The sequence below is a fragment of the Melopsittacus undulatus genome, chromosome 5 (genome assembly GCF_012275295.1).
Source record: "Melopsittacus undulatus isolate bMelUnd1 chromosome 5, bMelUnd1.mat.Z, whole genome shotgun sequence".
Taxonomy (NCBI): domain Eukaryota; kingdom Metazoa; phylum Chordata; class Aves; order Psittaciformes; family Psittaculidae; genus Melopsittacus; species Melopsittacus undulatus.
This window is the reverse complement of record NC_047531.1, coordinates 3,531,004-3,554,558: the sequence shown is the minus strand read 5'-3', so window position 1 is coordinate 3,554,558 and position 23,555 is coordinate 3,531,004. Positions and strand designations below refer to the sequence as shown.

The 23,555-nt window shown below is 43.3% G+C and overlaps 1 protein-coding gene across 2 annotated transcripts; it reads right to left on the bottom strand.

Annotated features, from left to right (window-relative positions):
* Positions 1 to 202: 202 nt before the first annotated feature.
* IL2RA (interleukin 2 receptor subunit alpha) lies at positions 203 to 17,937 on the bottom strand. Of its 2 annotated transcripts, none has more exons than XM_034062714.1 (8): positions 17,612 to 17,937; positions 6,521 to 6,706; positions 6,178 to 6,303; positions 4,942 to 5,196; positions 3,701 to 3,742; positions 2,655 to 2,702; positions 1,590 to 1,653; positions 203 to 543 (listed from the first exon to the last, which is right to left on the bottom strand). In XM_034062714.1, exons 1-7 carry the CDS (start codon positions 17,670 to 17,672, stop codon positions 1,610 to 1,612), a joined length of 762 nt encoding a protein of 253 aa, XP_033918605.1. In that variant the 5' UTR covers positions 17,673 to 17,937; the 3' UTR covers positions 203 to 543; positions 1,590 to 1,609. The 2 variants fall into 2 exon arrangements, with proteins under 2 accessions (XP_033918605.1, XP_033918606.1); XM_034062715.1 differs by lacking the exon at positions 17,612 to 17,937 and adding an exon at positions 17,516 to 17,575.
* Positions 17,938 to 23,555: the final 5,618 nt, after the last annotated feature.

Genomic DNA, 23,555 nt, shown 5'->3' with positions numbered 1-23,555 from the left:
TGTGCAGAGGGTAAATAGGTTTAATAGCCTTTTCCAAGAGGATATTCAGTGATAGAAGGAGAAAAGAGTGGCTGCATTTGACCCATCTGGTAGGGATGGGATAGGGACACATCAGGTGTCCAGCATCTCTTTTTGTGCAGAAGATGGTGTGTGGGCTGTATTGATGGTGCAATCACCTAACATGCAAATTGTCTATATGTAAGTCTGGTTGCTTGGGAAAGGCTGCAGTTACATTAGCAACACATCTGCTATATGGTAGGAGGAGGGGAGTGGTTTTGGGAAGCTGTTTCAGACAGGGCTCTTTCCCCATCTGTCAGTGATGGGATGCACTCCCCCCACCAGTGCTCTGCAGTTGAAAAGTCCCTCTGTCCCCCGTAAGAATTAAGCTGTAATATCTTCTGCCTCCTTCACATGGTGGAATATGAATGTCCAGGCTTCTTCCTTGTTTGCCAATGTTGGTCTTGGAGCCGCTGGTACAATCTGGTTTCTTCTGCGTCAAGTCATCAGTTTCATGAGTTTGGATCTGCGCTCTGTATCTGAACTCTATAGCAGGAAAAAGACTTTACTGAAGTTGGGAAGAAGCACATTTTCTATGGTTCCTTCTATATTTACTATGAGAAAACACACAGTGCTTTTCTCAGAAGATGCCATTTAGGATCTCAGTTACTATTTCATATAGTATCAGCTATTTTATCACTTGTTCCACCACTGAACCAGTGAAATGTAGGCTATTCTTAACAATTTCCCACCTATCATATTCCCAGAAACCCTACAATGGCTCAGGCAGTCTGCACCATCATTGACCATCTTCACTAAAACATGTTTCAAACTGTTGTCTACACTTTCTAGGGCTTTATCCTATCTTGAACTGAAATAAGAACACTGCAAATGTGGTTTTACAAGGACTCCCCTCCTCCTTTTCAAGCAAAATCCCCATTCAACTCAGAAGCAGACCCCACTACTAATTAATAGGGAACATGAAAAGTAATAAGAATGAGGATTAGCAAAGAACTCCCAAATGTCAAATAGAGACATCTTGTATTAAGTAGGCTGGGGAGGCTGTGAAAAGGAACAGCCTTGGTGTGTCTCAGTGTAGTAATAGAAACAGTGAGGAGGCTAAAGTAAGTCTGAGGCACAGAGCTGTCATGACACAACTGGGAAATCAGGGGGGTGAAGGAAGAAAAACTACGTGGTCGTGGTGGCAGATGCTTCACCAGCCTTCCCACAGGTTAGCCAGGGAGAACAAGACTGACTGATTGTGTAATCTATCTGAAACCAGCAAATTTGCATGATTAACCTTAATTTCCCCACAGCATTCATTTCCCACCCATTATCTGAGCTGCCGTTCTCAGTTCCACATTAGCAGGGACTGAGCATGCTTTTCTGATTTCAAAAGCTCTGATTCTCCTTTTCTTGTGCCAGTATTTAGTATCTGAACCAGACAACCCAAAATCAAGGGTCATTTATTTAACATCAAAGAAGGTATTCAGAAATCTAAGCAGTGCACCAGGGAGATGCCTGATCCAGGTGGTAGCTCTTCCACTCCTAGGGAATTTCATTTTAGATTTCATGTTTTCCATCCCACTTACCGTATTCTCTGCTTGGTGAGTCACATGAAGACAGCAGGAATGATAGGCAGAACAAAAAAGATAGCTGTTGAAACAGAAAATCAACATGCTTAGCACCCAGTGTCTCTGCCCATGGCAGGGGGATTGGAACTGGGTGATCTTAAGGTCCTTTCCAACTCAAACTATTCTGTGATTCTGACTCTCTGGTGTTATCTTATTGCACTCAATCCAACTGGGAGAAACAGGGAAGACCTGGGATAGGGTCTCATCTTGCCCCTATGCCCAGAGTTCTTCCATATTGCTCCATTGCTTTGCTCCCTGGGACAAACAGGACCCAGCCAGATGGGTTTTGGCAACTAGAGATTGACCACAGCCAAATAACCAGGGACTACTGATACTGCGGTCTCTGGCATAGTTTGTAATATTCCTCCTTCCCTTCCTTTATCCCTCTCCATTATTCCTCCTTATTATACTGTGCACTACAGTTGTCATCAGACTCCAGCTGGAATCAAGAGCCCTTGTACAAAGTCTTGAGTACATGCACAGTATGAGACAATTCTATTCTAGCAGCTAATGGCTGAATAGAGGATGGCGAAGGAGAAGAAAAGTCTCTTCAGACTGATCTCAGTGCAGCAGTTTAGCTGCAAGGAAATATTTTATTTGCCCATCTTTTTTTTTACTCCTTTGAAAATGTGCAAGAAAAGCATCATTTAAATATTGACTTTTTTTCCCCAGCTGAAGTTATTCACTGAATTCACAGAAAGCCTCAGAGGAAGAATCTGAAAATTGCTTCATTTACAAACTAGACTTTAGTGTGATCTATTTCCTTTTACATAGAATCTTAGAATTGTTAGGGTTATATCTCTTATAAGTCTTTGAAAACGCTTTTATGGAAAGCTTTACTGCTTAAACAGTGTCTGTCTACACTTTCTTTACTGATTTCTCACCCAATACATGGATGCAGATGTCTCTTGCAGTGTATTTATTAGCTCTTAGGGCTGAGATGGGTAGAACAGCCAATTGAAAGGCAGAGTAACTGCTCTGGGGGATGGAGTGAAGTTGAGTCCTATTAACAAAATGCCATACCTGTCACTGGCAGTATCACAGATGAGGAAAAGGGTGGATGAGTAGAACCTGTGGAGAGAGAGAAATCCTTGAGTTTTGTATTGATTTGTTCTGTTAAAGAGCATCAAAGCAGTGATGATGACAGAGTCAGGCAAGAGCCAGCTTGCTCCAGCATGGAAGCAGTGATGAGGGTAGAGACTGACAGCTCTTATCCCTCTGCACAGAAGACTTAATAATTGCCATGTTTGTTTCTTGGTCATCAATAGATGTTTCCAGCCTGGATATCGATGTACGTGCTGACCTGATATCTGTTAATAATGGGCATGAAGTGAATTGTATCTTCCAGGGAATGGGATCCAGCTAAGGTCTTTATTTCATATGAGACTGGGAAGGATGCCTTTCAAGGTGCCAAGCTCAGATTTGAAAACATAGCTCCAAACAGGACTTCTTTTTCTCTAGAACATAAGCCAAAAATTCCCTGGTGCAAGAAATTTGTGTTTCTCCCTTATCTATTTCATTATATTTTTCCCTTATCCTGAAAGGAATCTCTGAACTTGAGCTACTATGAGATCTGGACAGTTTTATTCACAAGAGGCCCTATAAGAGATGTCTCTTGATAAATCTCTTACTGGTGAATGCTGGAGGAAGAGCTGAGAATGGGGAGGACATTCCTTATCCAGCTCCATTACAGACAACAATCACATCATAATAATGAGAAAGGCAACATTTTGGGGGTGTCAGTATTTGATGCACTGATCCCAAAGACCTAATCTTGCTTAGGTATGAATGTATTTTTGCAGGGAAATTGCATTCTTGCTCTGTTGAATTAAAGGGCAATTTCATCATCCAGTTTCCTGTTCTTCATAAACCTAGTTTTAAAACCTGAAGTATTTGTTATTTCTGACTGTTCAATATGTTGTGTCATTTTCTAGACTGGAATGTTGATGGGTTATTTCAATCATAGAAAGAATTGCCTTTATCCTGGTAGTACCAAGTAAAATAATCAATGGGGGAAAAATGAGTGTGGTGACCACTCAAAACCAAACAAGAAATCATGATTGCTGTACCTGGAGCACTCTGAACCAGGCACCACAGGGAAACAGATGGACCTATGAAGAAGAAAGTCCTGGGTTAATGCTCAGATAGTGTGTCCACTGAGGAAGGTGATTCATTCTTACAGTCCCCTCTGTTGCTTATAAAGGCAGCCCAACTCAGATGTGGGCATCTATCCAGCACATGTCAACGGTTCTGCAAGATTTATTTCCCCTAAAAGTCCCAAGTACTGCTGGAAAACAGCTTTTTCCACTCTTTGTTGATAGGAAATTCCTCTTGCATTGACCGTGCATTGGCTCCCACCTCTAAAACTCAGCCCATCACACCTCCCTGCCTCAGAGGAGGTTGGAAGGGTAATGGAAGGCTGAGGACCATAGAGGTGGTGGGCATCTGGGTGCTTTCACCATCAATAGCTCTGCCTGACTCCCAGAGAGAGCCCCAGACCCTCAGTGCTATCACAGATACTTGGGAAATGGGTTCTGTTTGCTCCCTGAATATTGAACTCATGCACTGTAGAGTTAGGAGAGATGCCTTCAGAAAAGGTAGATAGTTTGGGTGGAGTAGAGGCCATATAAAGGTCTGGTTTGGGTTTGGGTTTTTTTTGTCATTAATACATCTAAAGGCATAAAAGCAAGAGGCAGAGGTTCTGCAGCCTCATCTGACCTCGCTGAGCAGTGAAACTCAAGATGCTAGCCCACAACGGCACATATCCTGCTGACTTGGGGGCCATAAAATATACAGTGCAATATTGGTGGGCTTCTTGGTGTCTCTTTGTTCAAAACAGCACCCTGGGTGTTAAATTAAGAACCAGTTTAAACATTACTCAGGTGTAGCTACGTACTAGCTAAACTCTGCATCCCAAAGCCCTAAGCAATCATGAAGAATGCTTAGATACACCTTTTAGAGTATCTTACTGTGAGGTGACAATAGACAATATATCTCCCAGGATGAAGGAGAAAGAGAAAGGCTTATTCTCCTATTTTCTCCCCAGTATGTGACAGTGTGGCTCTATCTGTTCACAAATTCCTGCAGTTTTGCAGTTAGTATGAAAGGATGCCCATGACAAAGTAGGATGCAGCTGTATCATCCCTGGAGATGTCATCCTCATCAGTCAGAAATGCCATCTCCATCAGTGTCAGAGCCATGATGTCCCTGATTGCTCCACCCCAAACCCCAAGCAGACTGTTCCTTACAACTGATGTGCTGAGTTGGAGCAGGTCACAACATAGATATGATGCCAAAGCAACCATCTTACCTGGCTCTACAGTCTGTGGCAGCCACTCATTGGTGTCATTGGTGTCATTGGTGTCATTGGTGTCATTGGTGCATCGCATGTCAAGGGGGGTCCAGCCGATTTTGCCATTCACCTTCTTGCACTCACGAGTGCCAGAGGTTGGAGGTTGCTTGTCGTATCCACTCTGGCATTTGTAATGTAAGACTTGTCCCACAAAATACTGTTTGTTCAGGCTTAAAGAGGCATGTGGAACAGTCCTGGGAGGACCACAGAAATCTGGTGGGATCACAAGGCAGCACACAGTTAAAGCAGATAGATTTTTCCCTGCTGCTTTTGTTATTGAAACAGCATGATTTGTGATCTTACAAAGTACAGACTAGCAGGATATGTTAGGACACAGAATACTCATTTGCTTACACCACATCACTTGTCATTATTCTTACACTGCTTCCATGGAAATGGGAGAAGTCAAGTGTAGAGTCTTGCATCTGGGGAAGAACAACCCCATGTACCAGTACAGGTTGGGGGTTGACCTGCTGAAAAGGAGTGAAGGGGAAAGGGACCTGGGGATCCTGCTGGATGGATAGGAGGATGACCATGAGCCAGAAATGTGCCCTTGTGGCCAAGAAGGCAAATGGCATCCTAGGCTGCATTAGAAAGGGGGTGGTTAGTAGGGCAAGAGGGGTTCTCCTCCCCCTCTACTCTGCCTTGGTGAGGCCGCATCTGGAATATTGCGTCCAGTTCTGGGCCCCCCAGTTCAAGAAGGACAGGGAATTGCTTGGAAGAGTCCAGCGCAGAGCCACAAAGATGATGAAGGGAGTGGAACACCTCCCTTATGAGGAGAGGCTGAGGGATTTGGGGCTCTTTAGCTTGGAGGAGACTGAGGGGTGACCTCATCAGTGTTCACAAATATGTAAAGGGTGGGTGTCAGGATGATGGAGCTAGGCTTTTTCAGTGATATCCAGTGGTAGGACAAGGGGCAATGGGTGTAAACTGGAGCATAGTAGGTTCCACATTAACATCAGGAAGAACTTCTTTACCGTGAGAGTGACAGAGCACTGGAACAGGTTGCCCAGGGGGGTTATGGAGTCTCCTACATTGGAGATATTCAAGGCCTGCCTGGACAAGTTCCTGTGTGATGTACTCTAGGTTACCCTGCTCTTGCAGGGGGTTGGACTGGGTGATCTTTTGGGGTCCCTTCCAACCCTTGGGATTCTGGGATTCTGTGAAGTGTTACAGTAATGAATGGGCTCTTACCTTTCTGGTCAGATGCTGAAAGGTTTACTTGCTTCTGGGGTGCAGGGGTCTTCTGTGGTTTTCCTTCTGGTTTCTGTGTAGCATCTAACTCCATTGTGGGAGCCCTTGACAATAAAACTTTTTCATCTGTGGAAGAGGTCATATTGCTGAATTACAGCAGGACCAGTAGCAGAGCAAAGCCACAGCACCCAAAGTTCTAGAGGCAGAATAGAGTTGCTGCAAGTTCCAATTAGCAAAGATAAGCATAAAAGATCACTTGTTAGAGCGATGCCCAGATGTGTCTTACATAAACTCATTGGAAAAACATCTCTAAAAGTGTAGGAAAAGGACAACCATCACTTACCAATGCATTCAAATTCCTTGTAGACCCAAGAAGCAACCTGCCCTATCCTCTGACACTGAATACCCATGTACTGCCCGCTTCTTCTTGTGTAGCCCTTGTCACATTCATAGTAGAGTTTGGTCCTCACTGGATACATTTTAGCAGTAACATCAGCAAATTCGGTTGTTGGAAGAGCTGGGCATGGGTCTGCAAACAGAAAGCTGGAAGTCAGGACAGCCTGTGCATTTACCCTGTTCCCTGAGGACTTCCCACATTCTTCTGTCTTATCAACACCAGATCTTGTCCAGAGCTCAGTGAAAGAAGCCTAATTCTGCTCATGGCCACAGGGCTGAAATCACAGCAGGGGGATGAAACTGGGTGCCATGGATGGAACATGAAGGTAGCAAAGTGTTTCTGTGGTTGACTCCAGACCAAAGAGTGGCTCTGAAAGGCTGGTGAAACTGTTAGTTATTTTAAGCGAACATTTTCCATTCAATTTTAGAAAAATCCCACCATCCAAAGAGTCCTTCCCATTAGAGCTAGTTGTTGGCAGTGATTTTCTAAATGTAAGTTAGTTCAGGCTGCAGAAAAACCCCTTGAGAGTGTCCCCACAAAGTGACAAGGAGCCTGTATTTGCCCACACTTTAGTTAAGAGGGGCTGATTAGACCCCCTTGTGTTTCTTCTAAAGGAGAAAGGATGCTGGAGCAGGGATGCTCTACAGCAGCTGGGAGCAGTGGTAAAAGGCACCAGGCCTACCTGCCTGCTCCTGCTCCCCTGCATAAAGCAGACTGTTGAGCCCTTCCTTTCTGAACCAATGGGCAACATGAAACACTACCAACATCTTCTTAATTAAGCTGTACATTCAGTGTAGGGAAGCATAATAAGGAAAACTAAGTCATTGAGACTTGCAATCATCTATAAGCAAACATTGGAGGGGGAAGCAGACTCTCAGTTTAGTCTGAGCACACCAAAGAGCAGCTTACTCTGAAAGAAGTTTGCAAACCTAAATATAACTTGTCCCAAAACAAGGACGTGAAGTGCTGTGTCATCAGCAAATCACGTCTAAATATACTTCTCAATCAGTTGTAATGAATTAAGTGAGATCATTTCAGTGCACTTGAAAAGCCCACTGAAGCTGAGCTGGAGATCCAGAAGCTGAGAAAGGCACTACTTAATGATTATTTAAGGCCTAAAGGCTGAGAAATTAAAAGATAAAGCAGGCTGGTTGCATTAGAGCTGGCATTTTGGATCTTTGGGTGCATGATCTGTGGCCCTTTATGTTTATGCATAATAGTAACAGCTATTATGAGTAGGAATTCTTGGTCATCATGTTTTCACATCTTCTACAGCCATAATTAATGCAGCCTTAGCAACCAGCAAGAATGACTGCAAAATGGGCTTTGAATCCTTAATAGTTGTTCATCATTTGGCATCTGCCCTTGACTTCTAAAGTGCCTTCTCCTCGAAAGCCTTGCCAACAGCAACACAATCAGTGATTCCCAGACCCAATCCTGCGAAGCCCTTTTCTTCCAGAAGACCAACCATTCTTCCATAGCCACCCATCATTTTCTCACTTTGATGCTTTCTGCCCTTTCTGCTTTTCATTACCTTGCTGCTTAGTAAAAGTCACAAAGTTTGAAGAAGGCAACAACTGTTAGCAGCTAAACAGCCAAGCTGTGTGAGGGGTATGTTAATCCCCTCCTATCTTGGTGTTATCAAAGGGTTTGTCTTGTAAACTACATCAGACTGTGGCTTCTAGAGATGTGACTGTACCCAAAATAGTTAACCACATGGTTTACCACAGACTGTCAGGGTGATTAGAATTGAAGAGTTATCAGATTAGCAGCACATTGAGATCGTGTACTCTCACTTTCCCTGAAAGCTAAAAGCATGTTTCCCTCAAGACTTCAAAAGCCTCTTTGAAGCAGACTGCAGATCTGAATCTTAGCACCAGGCACTCAAATCTACAAGTCTTTGGTCTCTTCTTAAGAAAACCCACAGCACTGAGTCTATTCATCATAAAGGGCACCTGTTGTTTTAACCTATGAACAAATGAAGTTTGGGTTCTCCTGAACTTGCATGTCAGATAAGAATTGTGCAGTAGTGCACATGGGTGGCAGTGAGCAATACCCATCAGGCTGGTGCTCTTGGATCAACTCATCCATGATGCAGCTGGACCTCACGCAACACTTCTAGGATCCAGCTTTGTCATTTCATTCACATCACTCAAATTCTTGTCTTCTCACATCAAGTGAGACTGCAGTATCTACTTCTTTGTCCTTTACAACCATATTCCTGTCTCTGATCACCATGCAGAAAGATGAATTTCGTAGGTCTCATTGTGACCTTCTGCTTGCTTCCCTCTGTTAACTTCTAACTGCTTCACTGTCAATATTTGCTCCCATTTTCAGGAATCTTTCCCTTATCAACCATCATAACCTTTCAAACGTTGACTTCTCTTCCATGCTATACATCCTCACCAATGTGTTTGATATTAAAATCAAAATAAAAATATTAAAATCAAAATAAAAACATTAAAATCAAGATAAAAAAAATTAGAATAAAAGTAAAAAATATTAAAATCAGCTTTGGGGTTTATTATAAAATCATAGAAGGGTTTGGGTTGGAAGGGACCTTCAAAGCTCATCCAGTCCAATCCTCCTGCAACGAGAAAGGACATCTTCAACTGTGGGTGACGGATAGGAATAGTTAACGAAATGGATCCAGGTGTTATCGCCCTGGTCCAGCTTCAGCCTTGGGAATGGTAAAGAAAATACCAGGTGCTGTTGCCTTGGACAGGCTCAAGCCTTGGGAACCCCAGAGAAAACACCAGGTGTTAATACCTTGCTCGGGCCTAAACCTTGGGAACTGTAAAGAGAACAAGGAAGGGTAAAGATCAGTTTGCAAAACAAAGCAAGATAAAGCAGGATGTGCATCTCAAAGACAGACCAAACAGTATGAATATTTGTAACCCTCAGTAGTGTTGCTAAATTGGGATGATAAGGGTGTAAAAGAGTGGAAAGTTACTGCTTAGCACTTAGTAGACTATAAAAGGGATGCAAGGAGACCAGTCAATGAATGAGTGATTGGGTGTAAAGGAAGTAGAATGACATAAATATGCGCTTGTCACACAATGAAGGGTCTTATGCTGGATTCACATGGGATCGTGCGTAGTCCATTTCTTTTCCCTCATTCAACCAGATCAGATTGTCCAGAATCACATCCACCTGGCCTAGAACGTCAGGCAGTCCTTGTGCTCAAGCAAACTGCATGGTTTGTCCCTAAAACATCAACATCCCTGTTGTATGGATGACAAAAGAGCCAAGAGATGAGAAGAAGCCAGGTGTCCTTATTTCAGCTGAGATAGAGTTAATTATCTCCCTAGTAGCTGGTGCAGTGCTGTGTTTCAGATTTTGTGTGACAACAGCACTGATAACACTGATGTTTTTAGTTGTTGCTAAGTAATGCTTACCCGAGTGGGTTTAAGGCACGGATTTCAATTGTAAATTGAAGACCTTTTTACTTCAGATTACAAGGATTATATACGTTTTAGATTATTTCCACACACTCAGAGTTACAATGTGATTGGTTAGTTGCTGCTCTTCACGTGCACAATACAAGTTTTAATAGGTTAGTCTGCCTTTTTCGACATCTTCCTTTCAACCTTCCCCTCGCTTCTCAGATCCTTCTTCTACTTCTTGTTTTCATCCCCTTTTGTTCCACTTCTTTTGCTCCACTTTTCTTGCACAAGGTTAGTTCCCCACAGAGCTCAAATTACAGAGCCTGGCTCGAAGTTAGTTCCCCAAAGAATTAAGGTCACTCAGCATACTCTGACCAAGTTCAAACTGCTCTTCTCCTACACTTACTCTGATCAAGGACTTTTCAGTCTCATGCTCTGCTAGTGAGGAGGGGCATAAGAAGCCAGTCACTGCTCAGGGACAGGCTGGGCATCAGTCAGCAGGTGGTTAGCGACTGTACTGTGCATCACTTCTCTGCCTGGGATTTTATTCCTCTCTTTTTATTCATCATTATTGTCATTATTGTTATCATTTTAATCCTTAAACCCATGAGTTTCATCTGTTTTCCAGTTCTCCTCCCTGTCCCACCACGGAGGGGAGTAAGCACTCAGCTCCATGGTACTTATTTACCTGCTGGGGTTAAACCACAACACCAGGGAACTAGGGAACGGCAGTGTAGGCTTCCTTCTTGCCTAGATCTCTGACTTCTTACATTTTTAGGGGACATTAACTTTGCTTTTTTTTGCACTTTTTGGGAATTTTTCAGTTTGAGTTGGTGGTATGAAATAAAAATACTATAAAAAGGCCAGCACACGTAGGTGTAACCTGCCTCATTGCCTCTGCTAGCACAGTTCTGCTCAGCCCAGCTTTCCACTGGATTCTGCATCCCTCCACAGCTGCTCCAGGGCTACACTACCTCTAGTACTGGTTTAAAAGACTGCCCTCACATCACCTTTAAATCTCTCCTCATTTCCCCCCCTACATCCTCCAATTCTCCATCCCCATCACAAGGTGCTGTGTCCCTATTTTCTTCTCTTCCAGCCCCAGTGCCCTCTGTCCTCCCTTTCCGTAAGTTCCATCAGACCCCACCTACCATTCTCATTTCCTACACCCCAAAAGTTCCCTGTTACTCCATTTCTTTGCACTTAGAGGTACTAACGTGATGTACTGAAATGGGCAAATAGAATGGTTAGTGGAATTGCAGTCATGGGATTTAGCACTGCTATGGGTTGCTGAATTGTTAGAACACATAGGTCTCCTAAGGCAGCTGGGACTCCACATTTCTCCCCGTATTAGTGGATTTTTGGTGCCTACAGCATTTATAGAACTGGTTTCAAATACTATCATATAGGGGGATGGAGACATGCCCTTGGAATTAGAAGGACAGTAGTGAATTCAGATGATAGACATCCAGGAAACATAAAAATTCAAAAGTACTTATTGTGTCTCCTGGTGTGCTTCCAAAATCAAGATCAGTAAGTTTTCTGAGCAAGCCTCGTCCTCTGAGCCACCATATAGGTGGGATTCCTGCTATTCCAGTGCTTGATGCCATTTGAGTTGTCTTAAGGCATCTGGGAATTCATATAAGATGGGAGATATCAGATAGGAATTACCGGAGGTTGATGCCAGGCAGAATACCCTGCTAAATAAAGCTTAACTGTCTTTGGCTACCCTCAGCATCCATCTTTTGGCTGCTCTCAGCATCTAGCATCATTATGTAGGCTCAGGGGAAAGACATCCACTAGCTAAAGTGCCATCAGTTCTTTCAGTGCTTGGGTTTCTTCCCTGACATTTCCCACTCAACACGTTACTAACTCAACACAAAACTGCTCACAGTAGACATACTAGATGTGGATTTATGAAGCTCTCCTGTGTATTCTCTTCCATGTCTCACTGAGCAAAGCACGCTTAGACAAAGCATCAGAACAACATCCTTTGTCCAGAAGAAGTGAATGGGGAAAATGTATACCAGGTACTGGATAAACACAGACAGTGAGTCATGCAATGATAGTTTGAACTCAGAATTTCCTCTGTCTTGTGGCTGTGTGTCACCAGCGCTGACATTATTATTCTGATGTCAAGTTAAAGCGTCAAGGTGCAAAAAAAGGACAATTTTCCCCTAACTACAAAGGCATTAAGATGGGGTCAGTAGGAAACTGGATGCTCCAAAGAGGTGGGTAGAAGCAGTGGAAGAAACCAGCCACTTCACAAACCTGCCCAGTCCAGAGATGAAGAGAACCTCTCCCGAGAGACACCAAGAAATGAAACCAAGCCAAAACGAAGACATCTCCCCAGATGTACCTGAGAAGCTAATTCAGCCCTGGGGGTTCATATGCTGTCTGAAACTATGTGCTCTCCAAACAGAGCACGTCTCTTGAAGATGAAACTGATTTGGGTGAAGAGAAGGAATTGATACCAGCAACTGGATTGAAATGGTAACAAACCTTTCCTAACTTCAAACCTTATTCCCATAGGGTCTGTTAACAAGCTCGCTACAGCTCTGCCGCCTTCTTTCCCTGCTAATGAATGTCATTTATTATCTATGTGGATTTGTAAGCTGGTAATAGATCCCAGCTGTGGGGATGGGGTGCAGACCTGAAACGTATGGTAATTTGCCTGTGAGATCTTGTTTAGCTATACTGTCAATTACACAGAGATTATCCCACAAAGTCATGGGAGTAGTAATGAGTTTGCAGTGTAAAAGACAGAAATACACTGCAAATGAAGTTAGTAGGCACAAATTTTAATGCAAAAGGCAGCCTTATGGGGCAGGAAATGGGTTTTAATGTTCTTAGCAGTGGAGAAGAGGCATGTCCTATTCTAAGGACTAGCCAGGTCAATGACTGCTGAGTTTGCTGTACTAGAAGATGGCTCTGTTGGAAAGAAAGCATAAAATAAACTGGAACATGAACCAGCAGGGGCCATCCATTAACTCCTTGTAGGACCACCGAAAATTAGATAGGGGAGAAATGCACTTATCTCTTGGTTTACTCATGCTAACCAGCTGTTTGCCACTGATCTAGACAGTGGAATCTAATGCAAAAATACTTCCATACACAACAAGGTAAGATTTGGTTTGACTGTGGACTAATTTTTCACATGCTAAGCATAACTTAGCCTCAGGAACCTGCCTTCTTAGCTCCTTCTGTAACAAGTGAAACTGGCAGACCTCTCTAGAGGACAGCAAGCACCTAACTTAAGCTCTCCAAAGCAATGCTTCAAGGTGCTTCTCTCTTTCTATCAGCTACAGTGGTGGAAGGCCACTCTTACATGCTCACATTGATAAGCAGTGTGGTTTAGCTAATGCACTGATAGCATTTTAAAGCTCACTTCACTGCGAGTTCCCAGCAAAGCAGCCTGTAGATGCTGTTTTGTCTTCTGCTGACCCAGCTGTTTATTGACTTCCCTCTTCTTAAACACATTTACCCCCCTTCACTACCCACTCACTAACGTTTTAAGGCATGGAGTGAATCCCACCCAGCCAACAAAAAGCAGACATTTCAATTCTATGTGAAGTTACTAGAAAGACACAGGACATGACTCACAGCATCTTATCCGCAATCTGGTAGATCTACTGTGCCCTCAAAGTGCTATGTTCTTTCCCCTGGCTACAAAGGGGATCCACATGTCCAGCTTGATGGAGAAGATGGTGCAAATGGCTGAAGTTAAGCAAGATGAATCTCACTGCCCTCCCTGGCAGGAGGCTGAGACCTGGGACAGAAAATGTGGAATTGGAGCATTAAAAAAGAGGGAGAGTGTTTCCTAAGGCAGGGAGAAGGACAAGCACAGTGCACTGCATAGAAAAGGTATGAAGTGGAGAATGGGGAACATCTGGTTTTCTTCTGCTTTTGTTTCTGGATGTTTATACCCTTCTTAGTTCCGTGGTAAAGCCACAGAGCTCAAACTCTTTAAAGACAACCACTGCACATGGTATGGTAGCAGAGCACAGAGTCTGGTTTTGAGAATATCGTACATGAAAGCCTTGTTTTGGAGTGTGACATTTGGGTTTTGAACAGGTTTGGTTACATTTGTGCTTTAATCTGTGACTTAGCAACACCCACCTCTTCGGTGTTTTCATCTAAAGGGAAAAACACATTCCTGAGATGAAAATCTGCTTTTTAAAACAGCAGCAGAAATTCAGATCCTTTTCTATGGCTGGAACATCCTCAGCTTTGCCTTTTGTTGCATTGGAAGGGCCATAGAAAGTAACTGGACTGGCTGGCAAGCGCACATCCCAGCCTTGAGTAACAGTGAGAAAAGGTCTGGTGGGACTCTTGATTTCAAATGTGGCTTTAAGACTCATCTTATTTGACTTGTGGCCTTAGCATGGTCACCAAGCTTTTTGCTGGAGCTCTTAAGAGTGGGCTGGAAATTATGTGTTAGTGCTGCTGCTTTTTCTGATGCTGTAATGCATGAAGTGTTTTCCAAATAGAGAGGGCTGTATATACTTTACCTTTACAAATGGAGAGGATAAAAATAAAGCAGCAGATGACTGAGTGCTGCTACCCTGGCAGGGCTGAGGAACAGGTTGTCAAGTGAAGAAAGTCATGGGAGAACTTTGGAAATGTGAGATTTGGAGAAGCAGCAGAGGAGATGGAGCAAAGACACGGTAAGTCAGGCTGTTCCAGGGTCAGGAGATGGAAACCATGGGGAGAAAAGATCCAAAAGCTGTGCCTTAGAGATGCAATTAATGTAATGGGAAAAACAGGAGAGACAAAGCTGAACAGGTTTGATATAAGGAAGAAGTTCTTTACTGTGAGAGTGCTAAGGCACTGGAACAGGTTGCCCAAAGAAGTGGTAAATGCTCCATCCCTGGCAGTGTTAAGGGACAGGTTGGGCAGAGCCTTGGGTTACATGGTCTAATGTGAGGCACCTCTGCCCTTGGCAGGGGGGTTGGAACTAAACGATCTTAAGGTCCCTTCCAACCCTAATTATTCTATGATTCTATGCTCAAGATAGAAAGCAGGGAGACCAATACTGCAACACTCTGAAGGCAAAAATCAAAGCAAAATCAAAGCTAGTGTCTTTCTAAAAGTAACTAAAGAGTGGATTTCTTTCTGCAATAAAAGGAAAGGGCATAGCATCTTATCTCTGATGATGTAGGGAGAAGATTTCTCCATCTGAGGGCAGAAGCAGATCCTGCAGGATCTCTATCCATAACATCCTCAGCAGGATCACAACTTATTAACAGTTTCTTTTTAATTGTAGCTGTATATCAGCCACTTTGCAGCTGAGGGCCACTGTAGCTGGAAGGTTTATAAAGGTATTTGCTCTCTGGTTGACGGTAGGAGAAACACTTGTACGTGTTTGACAACTTTAATTTATTCCTCATTGCATTTCAAATCCATGGGAGCGAGCACTCATATGCAAGTATAATGGGGAAGAAATCCCTCTCATTTAAATGGCTGAGATCTGGTACCCATAGTGTGAATTCAGCTGAGTGAAATTCTTTCTTTTGTGAGTTTTAATCCTTTCCAGGTTTAACTTGCAAGCCTATTTAGTGTATTCCTTAAGATGAATAGCGAGATGGAAATGTCAGAGGAGCATAAATCAGCTTTTATCTTGTATTTGACCCTCACCTAGCACTCTACTTCAAGCCTCACTCATGCCTGCAGCTTCTATGCACTGCTGCTGTGAAGAGTAAATGAGATAAATGTGATGCTTTTTCTGAGGAAATCAGCATTTCTCTTATCTTCTTTAGCACTAAGGTGTAGTTTAACTTCTACTAAATAAGCATCCCATGCCTTAGTTTCCCGAGTTATATAAGACATTTCCCTCTCAAAGCATGTCAAGATCCAGCAGTGAAACTGTTCAGTAAAACAAAGACTTCTTGTTTTCTATCCCCCCTCATTATATGTATTCCTGATAGTGCATTTTGCCAGAAACCCTCTTCCAAACAGCCTCTACAGCAGGATCTATTTACAAAGCTGAACTTGCAGTGCTGAAAAGGCCAAGGCGAGAGAATACAAACAGCACTGCATGTACTGAGGCATAGTTGATTTTTGACCAGTTTGACCTAGCCACTTTCCCTATTCTTTGCTTAAGGCTGTTCCCAGGTCTCCTTGATAATCCCCCAAAGGAATTAAACACAAAGTGTCTTAGAGCCACAACACTTCAAGCATGAAAAATAGTGGTAGAAATTGGTGTTTCTACCTTAGCATATTATTTGCATGGAGAAATTAAAAGCTATATCTATGGATAAATACTATGTTTAAACATTGAGTGAGACATTGAAAATAAACACAGGAAGCTGAGGAAAGAAAATCTTAGTGATACAGTGAAGAATGCAAAGCTATGCATTTATTCACCCATCAGAGAATTAAATCACATCGAATAGCACAAAATGCAACTGCTCTGACACCCCTCCATTTTTTTCCATAAACCAGAAAGATTTCTGATAAACGAGACTTGCCAGCAAGAAATCTCATGCATAGTAATATGGAAAGTGTGATATAGGGAGCCTGACTCATCCCAGAACTGATCCTATTTACATATCTCTGGCTGAACGTCTTGCAGTGATACTCTCGCACGCAGCACTGAAATGCTTGCTGTGGGCACTGGCACTTTATTTGGCAATGAAAATGCCCTGTGGAGAAAGTACAGGGTTTACTGGCAAAATACTTTAATGAGAATAAACTTACCTGCAGGTTAAATATTTATGGAGGTACTTTCTGCATTAATGAGTTTGGTTGCAGCAACACAATGTTCCCTTGAGATGCCCAGCCCCTAGGCTAGAGGTGATCCATCACAAGGTACAGTACCAGCGTGCCTGAGAACATGCCTTAGGCTGCTCATATCTCTCAACCTGGGCATCATCATCAGATACAGAAGAATTACACACTGCAAAGGGATTGGACTAGATGACCTTCCAACCCAAAGTGTTCTATGATTCTATGAGTCTATTAAATAATCACATTTATAGAGCACTGAGAATGTAAGATGTTCTTTCTTCCCCTTTGAACAAAGCAACTAAAACTCAAATACACTAATATATCACTAGACCATTTCTCAGAGCACACACTTGTCACAATAAATAAGCCAAATATAAGCAGTATCAGGATTTATAAATGTAAAATTATGCTGAATGAATTAGCTGCCTCCGTTCACACTTTATAGGCACTACTAGTTGGGAGGTGTGGCTGAGAGAATACTTGGTATCTAAAGCACCCATAGCAAACGTGGATGGCACCTTCTAAGAGCATTGCCATCAGTTTTACCTATAGTTACTGCCATTTCAGTGTCTATTTTTGTATTTCCTAAACTTACATGCAGAATGGGAAAAACCCCACAAATTCAAAGAGCTACCTAAGGTGCACAAGGTTGCTTTGATCTGCCCACTGTTCCAATGGTGGGTTGGATGATACGTGCATTACTCAGACAAAAAGCATTCTGTAGTGCTCTGGATTGTCTGCAGTCGATGGCTTGTGGGCACAAACCCTATTTCTCTCATTTCCTTAAGAATAATGAATTCCTTAAGCTCTTAATATCTTTCCTTACCTGAAAGGAGTCAGGATGTTGCGAACATCCTCCAGCAGCCACCACAAGAAAGTGAATCATATTTTCCCTCCTCAAAAGGCAGAAATAGTCTTTTACCTGGCCTGTTCCCCTTGATGGATCCAAACAAGAGCCACATCAAAAGGCACTTGAGCTCCATGGGACTTGTTCACATCTTTTCTCTGCAGCACTGAGGATGGTGAAGTTTCTTAGAAGTGATGGGCTGCTGCCAGCCAAGCCAAGGAGCCTTCTACTGCCTGGTTAGTGTGGTGGGGAGCATCACCACCCTGTGTGCACAGCAAGGACTTCACTCTTTGGTCAGCAAATCATCATTTCACTGGGCTGGCTCTGCAAGAGAGAATAAAGTCTGCTCTTTGTTCAGGTATTAGTAGCTTTAATCCAGGAAATCAAACTTAAAGCTCAGTGTGGTGGTGCGTGCTGTTGTGTGTAGGAAGTGGTTTGACACATCAGAGCTGCTGACTCCAGAGCTGTTCCACTACAGCTGAGGTCAGCAGAAGGGGGCAAGATTTTAATGGATTTTTGGATTGTTACATAATTATTATATGCTGGATGTTTACTTCTTTATAAATCTTCAAGGAATGAAGTCTTCCTAACAGGCATGCTAAGAAATAGATGTGATATGTTTTTAAATGCATCCATCAATCATAGGCACAGACACAGAGGATGCTGGGTTAGTATCTCTGTTCAGAGACTCTCCTGCTCTCACTCTCAGCAGGGTGATGGCCCTGTGAAAGGCTGTTGACACAAGGGAGACCCAAAACAGACCTTTTTGAGGAATGAATAATGTGATATCTACAGGGACAAGCACCAATCTACATCTTCTCCCCAGCATGAGAAAAGATGAGAAAAGGTTTAGCAGTGCTCATAAGAGCAGCAGACAGAAGAGATGCTACAGACCCTGTTATCTCTCTTCTGATGAATCTCCCTTCACCCTTTTCATGACAGCTTTTGTGCAGCTTCACTGATGCAAGTGACAAGTTCTCTTATAGGGTCCAACAAGGCTTTGGCCAAGAGATTACTGCCCAAACCCAAATGCAGCAGGGCACAGAGAACATGTAAGGCTTATGGAGAAACTGCTGTGGGTAAAATGCTTTGCTCACCCTGGGACTCCATGCTCCAAATCCCCTTCCATATTTAGTAGCATAACAGGAAACACTCATGCCAAAGTCCACTGAAGGACTTCAAGAGATGTGCTCTTGAAAATCCTGTCTGCAAGTCTTAGACCCCAATTCTTCACCTTTTTCCAAGGTATCTGGAGATGCACAACTGCATACACAGAACCACAGCCACCTGGGTTGGTTAAACATGTTTGTTATACTGCCCAGAAAGAAATCACAGACTTTTAAGCATGATTTCTCCTTCCCCTGTTAAACATGGGGTCTGTTCTTTGGAGGTGCATGGCTTTACTCCCCAGTATCCCCTTCTATTTCCTGCTTCATCAAACTCTTTAATTTTATAGCTATTTCCATGATGGAAACAGAGATGGGGGATGTTTCCTGCAGCCCTTCAGCTCAATCTGCCTCTCTCAGCTGTTCAAAATCCTGATGGTCAGTTAATGATTGCAGACACTGAGCAGAGGGCAGCAGTTTGTACTGCACACACAGAATCTAGGATCTTTAAGGTCCCTTCCAACCCAAACCATTCTATGATTCCATGAACTATCCACTACCTGAAGGGCGCTACAGGGATGCTGGAAAGGGGCTCTTCAGCAGGGACTGGAGTGATAGGACAAAGGGTGATGGGTTCAAACTGAAACAGGGCAAGTTGAGGTTAGATAGAAGAAGAAGCTCTTCCCTGTGAGGGTGCTGAGGCGCTGGCACAGGGTGCCCAGAGAAGTGGTGAATGCTCCATCCCTGGAAGTGTTCAAGGCCAGGTTGGACACAGGGGCTTGGGTGACATGCTCTATGGTGAGGCATCCCTGTCCATGGCAGGGGGGTTGGAAGTGGATGATCTCAAGGCCCTTTCCAACCCAAACCATTCTAGGATTTTATGGTTCTCAACAAGCTGAACTTGTCCTTTGCTGAAAAAGGTCTTTTTTTTTGGCAGATGAGCTGAACGTCCTCCCTCTTTCACAGCCATTTGCTTTCAAGCAGCAAATCTCAGTGTAGGTGGATAATAGCCACTAAGATCTGATTAGAAATGGTGAGTTTTTATCCTAGCAAGAACACACGATGTACAGCCAGTTGTACTGGAAGGAACGGTGACCCCAGGTGGCTAATTGCTACATGCACAGCTTCATGAGAAAGACCTGAAACTTGGCACTTAGACCTTTGAAAGGTCAGGGGACGGAAAAAAACAGGTTACTGCTTGTGAGAGCAATTAGTTAGGTCAGCTCTGTGAAACAGGCCAGCTTGCTCAACGATACCAGGAAAAACCAGTGCTGCTTCTGCACGCAACTGACCCCAAGCAGAGCGAGGCAGAAAAGGGGAACGTGAGAACAGAGACCCAGCAAGGGGGAAAGTTATCCAGACACAGAAAAAACAGGGGCTTATGAGATAAAAACCCCATAATTAGCGTTATAATTTAGATGATGAACATTAGGTGTTAGCGAGAGAGGTGCGTGGCAGTAAAGGAGGGGAGATGCTGTGAAAACTCAGTGGAAACTGGGTGATGAAGAGAAATAGGAGCATCTTGAGCACCTGGAAGGTGCAGGGGGTAAAGATGGTCTCTACTGCTTGTTGTCTTCCGTTCATTGATCACCAGAGTTCTGCTGCTCAGAGGGGTCCTCTCTTTTAGGAGAGGAAGGAAAAGATCTTGTCATATGGCCTAGGTCACCACAGATGAGATGATGAGGAACATCTTTGTACAATGCCAAGAAAGAGGCAGAAATGGAGTCACCAGGAAGTAAATCAGACACAGTTCCAGCCTTCCTTAGGTGTAGGGCCTTCTGAAATCCTGCAGGTGCTTTTAAAACACTGCACAAACTCGTTTGGTCTGAGTAGTGGAGGTTGTAAGCTGACTGTGCAATGTATCTGGTGCAGTTTTGTCTGATGGGAAAAAAGCAGAATCATTCAGAGGCTGGGGAGCAAACAGAAGTTCAGAGGTCTGGACCAAAGGACTTTTCCCCTTTGCATCAAATGAACCCAAGTGGTATTAAATGTTCAGTTGGGCATTCCTTGTTTTATAGATCCAGTGATGAAGCTGTTCCCTGTGAGGGTGCTGAGGCGCTGGCACAGGGTGCCCAGAGAAGCTGTGACTGCCCCATCCCTGGCAGTGCTCAAGGCCAGGTTGGACACAGAGGCTTGGAGCAGCTGCTCCAGTGGAAGGGGTCCCTGCCCATGGCAGGGGTTGGAACCAGATGAGCTTTCCCTTCAGCCCGAACCATTCTGGGATTCTATGACATGTTTGTGTTTATTTGTTTGTTTTCATTTATTAAACTGTTTTCATCTCAACCCATGAGTTTTCTCACTTTTACCCTTCCAACTCTCCTCCTCCATCTCACTGAGGAGGAGTGAGGGAGCAGCTTGTGGTGCTTCATTGCTGGCTGGGATTTAAACTATGACAACCTGCCAGTACCATTGGCCTCCACAACCTCCTCTGGCAGCAAGCTAAAGGACCCACTGTGCAAACAAGGGACTGCTTTTATGTTTCATACTGATGTCCTACCAAATGTCCTGTAGTTCTGTTATTGTGGGATCTGGTGACTAATGGTCTGCAATCCCCCACCTCCATGATACAGTTAACCTACGCACATCCTTATCCTCTCCACATTGGACAGTCCTAGACCTTTGCAGTCTGTCCTTGTAAGGCCACTGCTCCATGATTGTGTCCCATGATTATTTCAGTTGCCTTTCTATGGACTTTCTCCAAATCCACTATATCATTTTTGAGATGCAGAGACCACAATGGCAGGATTTCCCCTATATGTAGGCCCACCAAGATTTTATATGGCAGCAAAATGATCTTCTCTGCCCGTTCCCAGCAACAACACCCAACATCATGCTGGCTTTTTTAGCTGTTGGTGCCACTCTCCAAACCCATCGGGTTAGTCTGCAGCAACCCCAAACATCCCTTAGTATTTCCCTGTGGGAATCAAACACCAAGCACATTGTTGTTACAATAAAATGGTCTGTGAGCAGATCTGGAGGACACTAAGTTGTTAATCTTATTCTGCTCAGAGTTAGCTTTTGGCTGAGCTTCCAGCTTAAAGGTTCTTAATATATTTAATTTCCCTGCAGTGAGTATTGCCCCAACTTCATGAACACAGAGATACCTACATTGGGTTCTTTAATACTTCCCCATGCAAATACAGCTGTGTAGTACAGATATGTTTCTTCTCTCAATATTCCTGTTTGCAATCATCATTCCTCTGGCCTGAGCAGGAAAATTTCAGGACCTTAAAAGAAACTCATAAATGAAGCATATTATTGCATGATCATGTTTGTTCCTTTCCTTCTCCTTTTTATTACCATCAAGTTATAGATAATCAAGTATACTTAATCCTGTAAAGTGCACAAGTCTTAAGCCAGTCTCTGTAGGGAGCTCCTTACTCAGGTGTAGTGAGATACCCTGCCACTTTGCTTGACTTTAATAAGAAGGTTTGCACTATCTGTCAAATTAGGGGCATACAACCTATTATAAGGATTATAAGGTGAGTAAATAATTGATTTGAGAATCCCTGAAAATAAAGTGGCCTTAACGTGATTCACAACTGTGTCAAATGGAAGAGCATATTGAGCGGTACTGATTAACTGCAGAAGAGAAGGATTGAAAGGTGTTCCCCAGGTTGTAATGTGGGTCTTAGGCTATTCAGTATTTTCAACAGTCATCTGGATGATAAATGCAGACAATCCTTACTTCCATGCATATACTGGAGTGCAGGAAGGAAACAGCCTGTGAAGTGGAGCAGTGGCATCACTGATTTGATAGGTGTTCTTCCAGAAATGAATCAGGGCTTACATGCAGAAGACCAACTGGCAATGTCACACATTAAAAGTGTAAATCTAATTCTGAGATGTGTAACACATTCAAAGCAATCCCTTGTCTTATGCTATGACAATAAAACCATGATCAGTTGTGGGCATTACACATTATGAAAAACATGGGCAGCAGAAGAGAATCAGAGGGAAGCAATGGGAATGACAAGGGAGCCTAGAAAACTTTTCCTAAAAGGAAGGACTGAATAACTTGAGGCTTTCTGCTTTTGAGGGGACAAGGTATCAGTCTTCAGCAGTGAAAGAGGTGAAGTTGGTAGGCAGGGACTAGATGACCCCTCAAGTTCTAGGGTCTGGTAAGGATAGTGCTCTTCTTCCTCAATTTCTAGACTCACAGCCCAGCAAGCTGCAGCCAGTGCTCCAACCCTATGATTTAAAGTCTGAGAAAGTCCTTCTGCATGATCCTTAGCTCTTTTTACCATTTAACTCATCTCCAGACAGTCTCAGAATCTGGTTGATTTTTGTACCAATTCTATTGTCTTTAGCCCAGAAAAATAGCCAGACCTTCAGTTTTAAAGGGGTTTGTGACTAAATGAACAAATGCACGTTTTGAATAACACAATGGCACTGTTGCCATAGAAGTCAGACAGAAACTCTACACAACATCCATCTTGCACATCAGGTATGTAGTATCTCTTTTTCTCACCAAGAAAGCAGCTTTCTCCCCTATCCAATAACTAGACACTAAAGGTGGGAGTCATACTACCTTTAGAGACTCACATCGGAGACAAACACCAGAGCTGGCTGTCTAGACTCCTTCCACCATTAACAAACACAAGTAGGCTCAACTAGGGGATAACTGTATCTTTAAAAAGGTGTTTTAAATAGGTGGGCCATGTCCTGTAAGTGTCTGGTTTTCCCTATTAAAAGTAAAGAGGATCTAGATGCTAAATTCAGGCATAAATACCCTTTATTACAGGCATCTAAATTCAGAGGTGAGCCTGACTTCCAGCAAGTTTTAAAGCATATTAAACCATTCCCATTCCACCTTTACTCTTATGTTGGTTGAAGACCATGGTTGAAGACGACCATTAGAAATCTTTCAACTCCATTTCATAAGGCATCTTTCTACACCTTCTTTAGTTTAA

Coding starts and splice junctions, on each gene's coding strand:
- IL2RA (XM_034062714.1), bottom strand. CDS start 17,672: ATGGAGCTCAAGTGCCTTTTGATGTGGCTCTTGTTTGGATCCATCAAG. Junction 3,743..4,941: donor GCCACAGACTGTAGAGCCAG/GTAAGATGGTTG, acceptor TCTTCTTCATAG/GTCCATCTGTTTCCCTGTGG. Junction 1,654..2,654: donor TGTGATACTGCCAGTGACAG/GTATGGCATTTT, acceptor CTGTTTCAACAG/CTATCTTTTTTGTTCTGCCT.